This window comes from Amia ocellicauda, chromosome 9 (genome assembly GCF_036373705.1).
Source record: "Amia ocellicauda isolate fAmiCal2 chromosome 9, fAmiCal2.hap1, whole genome shotgun sequence".
Classification (NCBI taxonomy): Eukaryota; Metazoa; Chordata; class Actinopteri; order Amiiformes; family Amiidae; genus Amia; species Amia ocellicauda.
In genome coordinates, this window is record NC_089858.1 from 34,508,749 (window position 1) to 34,516,700 (window position 7,952).

Here is a 7,952-nt window from a genome sequence, read left to right on the forward strand (position 1 = left end):
GCACGTTCATTTAGGCTGCCCACGCTGCATGAAGATCTGTCCATTAGTGAGGAGGGATGGAGGCGAGCAAGCCACACCAGGCCTGCGCGACACTTTCTTTGCTGTCACCACTCTCTCCCAACCTCCATGAGCAGAGACCCTTCAAATCTGCGATGCAATGACAGATCTTTGTCTTTTCCCTACCTTTCGCCGCTTTCCTGTTCTATCTGTCCTCTCATTTTCCTTTTCCGCGACCCAGACTAGAGCTGGTCTCTGGTGCTGTGTCGGCAGGGTGTCCCCCGAGTCAGGTTCTCCCTGTGAATTGTTTTGCTCTGTTTTTCCGTGTTTCAGGTTCCCATTTGGCCATTTCGCCCTGACCGCTGGCTGTAACATGCGGCACAATCATGACATCCAATCTCCCGCTGTTTGTTTTTCACACCGTCGTGATTGGGGTGCTTTAAAAGTCTTGGTGTCGAGTGTGAACGAGGGCCGTCATTTCTATAGATCGGAGAATGAGCCGTAATTAGGGCCCTGATTAAGATGACGCAGCTATGCGGCGGCTAATTTTACCTCCCAGGGCGGTCTGGTCTTGCCGTCTTGCGGCTGCTTAGAAAATCAAGCCTAGGAGCTGAAGTGATGGAGAAAATGTTAGCTGCTCCCTGTGCATTTTAAGAAAGTCTCAAGGTGTTTTTGCTACCGGTTTATTTACATTACAGTTGAGCACACTAAGAGGACAGCAGAGGACACCAAAGTTCTGAAACACGGCAATGACAGAGTTTAAAAACTTTTTGAAGGTGGCTTTCACTGTAACGTGTGCATGTTTGTGTATCCTGGTATATCCACTTTAAAATGCATTTGGGCTCTTATAGATGCCTTTATTTACCCGCTCACTGTCTGCCTTAACCTGGTGCTGTGAGGTGGAAAACCAGATGAGAAAAGGGCATGAGGATAAAACCACAAGAGCTTCTTCCAGGTGTCCCGTTCCAGGTTTCCCTTCTCTGCAGTTCTTATCTGACGTAACTGCAGTCACCCATTATCCATTTACCCCATTAGGCAAGGGACGCACAGGGTATGAGTGCATATGCTGCCTCTGTGCTACAAGATAATCCCGGAGCGCTGTAGGAGGGGCCACGCTTGTTTCAGATCAACACTATCAGGCGCCGTGGCTTCGAAAGTTTTTTTCTGTGCGTTCGTTGTAAATAAAACTGCCAAGAAGAGGAGTAGTCTCCCACACGAGCAAAATAAGTCTTTCAGGATGCTTTTGTTTTCATTGATTGTAATTATTTATTCATTCATGTGATTATTTATTTCTGCAGAAAGTTGGGCAGGGGTGGGTTGGTTGTTTGGGTGGTTGTTTCGGTTGTTGTTCATGTGTTTGCTGTGTTTGTTTCTGGTGTGGGTTTACTTATGTGCTCCGTTGAGTTTCGCGTCTCCCTGCGGATTCCTGGAAATATCTTGCACGCTTGTACAAGAATCTCAGAGGTTAAATCCTGCAGGACTCCTGTAGCTTGTTCCCTCAGGAACGCCCTATTCAAAGATGCCTGTGTGCTCTTTTCTGAAGGAGTTTTGTTTTTTGAAGGATTGTTTTTTCTGTATCCTGCAGCATTTTGTCTCCCTATTTTGTATAACCAGGAACTGCAACTGGGAGAGTGGAATTACTAGATTGTGCTAAATAGGTTGACAATAATAATAATAATAATAATAATAATAATAATAATAATATCAGCAAAAACAAATTGGTGATTGGGACTTACATTTTGCAGAAAAATTGCCTGTCAATTCCCAGAAGAAGGCCTGCATCCATTTATTTAAATTTGTGCATGACTATTTGCTTCTAATATGTCTTCCAAAAAGTAATGTGTCACACTGCAGCAATTTGGGCCTTTGGGTCGTGAGAAGGAGCATGCATTCTAGCCATAATGTTAGCCTGGGAGAAAGTTTGAAACCATTTTCTTCTGACAAAGACACAGAGAGAGAGAAATCAAATCTGTATTAATGGCTCCCAATTTCATCTCCCCTTGCAGAAAAAGAGACTCATTATCTTTCTGTCTCATTATCACTGCAGTGCCAAAGAGTTGTATCCCAATTGTTCATTCCCATGATACTTGCAGTCCCTGTCAGAAACTCATCTGATTTGTCTTTTAAGGGTATCTGTTTCGCAAACTTGAGGGGTTTTCTTCACCGTACTTAACATGTTTCATTTTTACATCTCTATTTTACCCTCAGATCTTTAATATTCCCTGGAACGTCGGTGCAAAGCAGATAATGTGTTGAGGGGGAACAAGTGGGCTGCGAGTCACTTTGCTGTGTTGAAAATGTGTTATATCTATTTGGGAAGAGGCCTAAGATAATTTGTAGAAGCTGTGCCGATCTAGTGTGTAGTGCTACACCCTGCAACTTGTGCTGGAGTTGGAACAGTACATCAGATGCATGAGGACTGATTTCTAGTTGAAACCCTTGTGGATGAAAGCGTGCAAAATGCTCTGGGGCCATAACCAGGCTGCAACAAAGTGTGACAAACTTTTTGCATGAAATTGGCGCAACTTTTTAATTGAAGACCAAGAAATATATAGATAGGGATTGATTTTTATCCGAAACTGAGGCAGGTTTCTCCAATCTTGCTGGCCACAGTGTTCTGGCACAGAGCCCCACCCTTAGGCCTGCATTACAAATGGCTCAAGAAACCCTGAACTCCCCCTTGTAGAATCCACTAACCTCTTCTCTCTTTCTCTCTCTCTCTCCCAGATCCCTCATCAGGTGAGCGCGTTGACCTTCTACAGGTATGAGCAGCCCATTGTGGACTATTGTCAAGCTCACCAACCTCTTCATCTCAACATGGGATTTGAGGGGGCTCCCCAAACCTTGGAGGAGCTGGGGGGGCGAGAACATGGGACAATACAAACTCTTGCTCTCCCTACCGGTGCTGGGACCTCCCTGAAAGATCCCCGGACCTCCCCACTGTGAATCCGCCCACAGGGGGAGGGGAGGGAGAGAAGGAGTCCCGGCACCTTCCTTCCCTTTCAAGGTGTTACTGATTACCTTTGAGATTTGAGCTGGACTGGCGTTTCTATTGGAGGATCAGTTTGCTAGCAGGAATTTTGATATAAAAGTCATGTCTTTTCTTTTTTTTTTTTTTTGGAACCTGGCAATAGGCTTCCTTTGAGGGAACTGACATGGGTGAATCCAAAAGCTTTTTGTTTGAAAGGCAAAACAAATGTGCTCCATTTTTGTTTGTACTCCTTTATTTATTTCTCTATTGTTTCCCAGAAAGCCTTTGTAAATGTTCCAGAAGCTCACGTCCACTGCAAAATTAGAGAAATGCATATTTTCTAAGGGGTAACTTCACTAGATTTATTTATTTTTATTTGATTTCTTTCAGTTGGAAAAACAAAATTGGAGCAGATTTTGCAGAACAGGAAAAAGCTTTCAGAGTTGTTCTGCTGCTCTGGTACGGGGCGAAAGCAAGATGTGCCAAGTGCTTGCATATTGTAAAAAAAGAAACATCTAAAAATATACATATATATATAAATACATATATATATAAATGTCTATAGATGAAATGCGCCATAAAGAAGACAGGCTCGACATGCCATTAGCAGTTTGTGACTGTGCCCTTCCATAAAATAAGGACGTGAGCTTTTATGTCAATAAACGCAAGGTCACCACAAAGCTCTGTTCAAGTGCATATAGTTTTAAATATCGATTAAAGGTTATTGCATTGACTCCGTTGTGCCACTCAGTCGGCCTTGCCTGTACAGACTTATGAACCTTGGAGCGGCTACAGGTTCCTTGCACAGAGCGGTGACAGATATGAAGAAGTGTGGAGTGAGCAGAGCTGCAGAACAAGGTCCGGTGGACCTCAGGGGCTCCTGGCTGGTTCTGATGAGCCCGTCCGCAGCTCGGTGTGCATGCATGACAACACAAAACAATGCAGTGATTATCTGATTATGAGGATTGAGCCATTTGGATTGAAGATGTCACTCGGGGCGCAGAGATGTTTTATTGGATGTTGTATTTTTTGGTTACACACAACAATGTCTACAACTACGACCAAACTCAAGGCTGCTTTGATTTAGAATAAAACGGGTTGGGGAGGATGAGTGAAGAATCGATCTGTGTAATGTCTGTGCAAAGAAGAGCAAGTCAACCTTGCGTTGGCTTGTTTATATTCTAATCACCCGGGGCAGTTGAATCTGCATTGAGGCGGCTTCATATTGAACTGAACTTGACTTCTGACGAAGCGGTGTAACCTATCCGAGATGGCTCAGTCATGATAATCTCATAATGTGCTGCAGAGATATTGTAACAAAAGCAAATATTCCTGGTTTCCAATAAGGGTGAATGTAAATATACATGTGTGGGTGTATATATATATATATATATATATATATATATATATCCCAATTAAATGAAAGTTGGATTTCAAATTAGCTTTATATCAATTCCATACAGATTCCAAAACCTTTAACTTGATCTCACCGCACGCACACATATATATATATATATATATATATATATATATATATATATATATATTATGCACTCACACATATTCATGTCGTGATTAACATGAAGAACTAAAGGACACCTGAAAGTGACGGTCAGACGGGATTTCTTCGATACGTTCATCGGCGCAGGTTCGGCTCTTGCACCAGAGTCTCTCGCGCTACAGCCAGCAACGGGAGGAGAGTCAGTGTAAAACTGCGGACGAAGAGCCATGTCACAAGACTGGGGGTAAAAGAGAGAAAGCCGGGGTTGGGGGATTGGGGCACATGGATGGGGATGGGTTTGGAGATGGGGGAGGACGTTGGTTATTTGTCTGAGCACTCCAGACTTTGGATTCTTGGCTTGTCATTTCTTGAGCCTGAAGCAAGCCGAAAGAGACTTTTGGCGATGTCTTATTTAAAAATAAAAACAAACAAACAAACAAACAGGGAAAAGAAACTACAAAGTATGGGGAAATCAAAGGATCCGATGGGACTTGTTTTTCTTGTAAATACAGAAAAAAGGATGTCTTTCCTTCTTCTTTTGTGACCAAGAAGAGGAGCCTTATTTTAAACCCAGAGGAGCCTGTGGGAGAAAATTGTGTATAGACGTGTATGGGAGTGGGAGGGGGGTGGGGGGGTGGCTGCAGTGGCCTCCCATTTGAAGGTAAATATCTGCTTCTGTTCTTGTTTTTTTATATCTATTACCATGCTTGATTGCTACTCTTTGACACAGCATTTGTTCTTTAACTGGTTTGGGTGAAGGAAAAAAAAAAACGAAAACAACATCCAGGGTTATGATTTACAGTACTGCAATCCACAAGCCTTGACCTCAACAGTGGTCCCCTGTCAATGCTTTATCTTCAGACGTAGCTGTAAAAGGCAGGGGAAGTGTAACTACATAACTCTTCAGACCGTAACTCGGTTCGAGCAGAGAAAGTGTTTGTGAGGCCGGCAAACTGCAGCTGCATTCAAATGAAGAGTTCAAGACCTTTTTTTAAAAAAAAATTTAATGCTTACCAGGAAAATAAGGAGTCTACAAAACAATGCGCCCCTCTAATGAGTTAGTAATTATACACTGAGCTCCCCAGGTGAGCCCCCTTCCCAACAGTCATGATTACAGAGCAAAATCAATCTTGCATTAATATGTGCCTGGCAGCATTTCTATCTATCCCACAGAAACTCCTCTCCGGTTACCTAATAAATAAGCCGAGATCGTTACAATAATGGGGCTGGGCAATATTGTTCTGGATGGTATTCTGCCTTCAGCGCAACTGAAATAGTGTTAATTCAGGTCTGTATTTGCTTAATGTACGTCAAGATCTCCGTCAGTACGTGGGCAGTTTTTGACTCTTCCCAGTGGGTGTAATAAAGTCATTTATTAGATCGAGAAAAAGTCTCAGTCCAGAATCAGTCCAAGGAGTTTTGTGGAAGTCATGGTTGGAGGCCGCTGCACACTGGATCTGATGCGTCATTTGTAGTCCATCATCCGAAAGGTTGTCCACCATGGGAATTACACAGTGGATCCGTTAAAAACGTACCATGTACCATACCATTCATGCCCAGCCCCTCCGTGATAGCTTGTGATACATCTCTCTATATTTACATTCCACTCAAGTCTCACGCATTTGGACCCCATCTCATGCTCTCACGCATTGTCACTGAAATCTCACGCCTTTTGGCAACAACGCAATGTGCGCAAATATCTCACACACTGTAGAAAAAATCTCACACATCTGGCCCAAATATTACCATACGCATCAGTGACGTACGACAATGACAAGCTGAGAGAGGGATGCCATTTTTCTCTTTTCACGCACGCATCATCGGTTCCAGTGTGCAATAGCCTTTAGACAGGTTTAGACAACTGATTTTATTTTATTTTTTCAAGGGAAGGGGGTTAACCGGATTTGCGTCTCCTGTCATTTTGTGGGTGCTGTTGTCTTATCACCGATGAGAACGCCTGGCTCAACACCATGACAGAGATCGCACAACATTTTCCACGACTCGACGGAGTCTGCGACAAGCATAAAACAAACGCTGCACGAGATCTACACAGCTGTTGCCAAGGTGGCGAGTTCAGCCACTCTCTTCAAAAGGAGCAGCCCTCAGACCCCCACCCTTACATGCTTCTGTCTCTGTATAATAATTCATCAATCAAGTAGCGTGACGGCACCAATTCTTCCGTCTGTTTGTTAGTTCGCATGACTGAAGAGGACACATATAATACAGTTGTAAGATGCATCTCAGAAAAGTTTCTGTAAATGCTCTTGCTAAATGGAGCATGAAGAGTAGAGACAAGGATGCAATTGTCAGAATAAGCCATTATGGAATACATTTTGATCCAGAAAGAGAGGGAAAGAGAGAGAGCAAATGAGCAACCTGAGAGAGAGAGAGAGAGAGAGAAAAAAAAGATAGAGACAAAGGGAGAGCAGATCCACTTTTCCTCTAAGGTTTAATTAATTCCCTTTGATTTTCAAAGAACGTTTAATTATCACACTGTGCAAACTTGCACTGTGGAGGAGAAATGAGAAATCATGAATGAGGGATTGTTATACCTGTCAGTCCCTTGGGAGTGAACACCAGAAAATCTGCTATTCGTTTTTTGATGGGGGATTGAAACTACATTTTCGTTGGCAGTGCTCAGAGTAATTGGGAAATGCTCGATTTATTTTATTTTCCCAGAAATGGTGGCGTCCATTTCTTGCATCCTTGGGGTCAGTTCGTTTGGGTGTTAAAAAATGGAGCATTGTATCCAGGGCAGAAGCAGAAGAGCACGGGGTGCCTGAATGGTTGCACTTTCTCTGAATGTAAATGGCAAAATCTCTTCTCTGAAAAAGCCAGAGCAATTTTGTCTTCTTGAGCCCAGTTAAATGTCAGAAATCAGGGAGGCAGCTGCCAGATTTGAAGTTGAGGCCGGTTCTTTAAAAATAATAATAAAACTGTATTTATATATTATTATTTGTATTATTATTATTATTAATTTATTAGCAGATGCCCTTGTCCAGGACGACTTACCTACTCAAAGCAGATCAAAGCACTTTACCATACAATTTAATTATTGGAATATTAAAAATACAACTAGAATAACAGAGAATAAAATAGGTATATGAATTAAGCCGATAAGCTTTTGCTGCTCCGATCTCATACGGCCGAAATGGACACTTCAGGATAAAAAATGTGTTCCCGTGTAGAAACTCTTTATTGAAAGTGACCAGTACCACTTTTTTTCCCCCTGTCACATGTCATCTTCATATATGTATGCTCTGTGTGTGACAGCGCCTGAGTGTCTATGGGGAATACAGAGTGTCAGGTTTGTCAAAATCTGTAATTTCGCTCTCTCTTACAACAACAGCAACAGCAGAACACAGCCTGCTTTTCTCCAAGTCCATATGGATTCCTGCCAGGGCCAGCGTTCTGCGGGGACCCATTGGGGATCCTTCAGGAAGATGAGAGATTCCTGACGGCAGTCCTGTAGGATGTGTGTTT

General features: G+C 42.8%; 1 protein-coding gene across 1 annotated transcript in view; it reads left to right on the plus strand.

Moving 5' to 3' along the window:
- Nucleotides 1–3,701, plus strand: part of LOC136758330 (leucine-rich repeat transmembrane neuronal protein 4) — an 88,724-nt gene extending 85,023 nt beyond the window's left edge. Inside the window, exon 3 of the mRNA XM_066712579.1 lies at nucleotides 2,725–3,701. Within this exon, the coding sequence (XP_066568676.1) occupies nucleotides 2,725–2,943 (219 nt within the window). The 3' untranslated portion in view covers nucleotides 2,944–3,701. The remainder of the gene's footprint in view (nucleotides 1–2,724) is intronic.
- The last annotated feature ends 4,251 nt before the right edge of the window (nucleotides 3,702–7,952 follow it).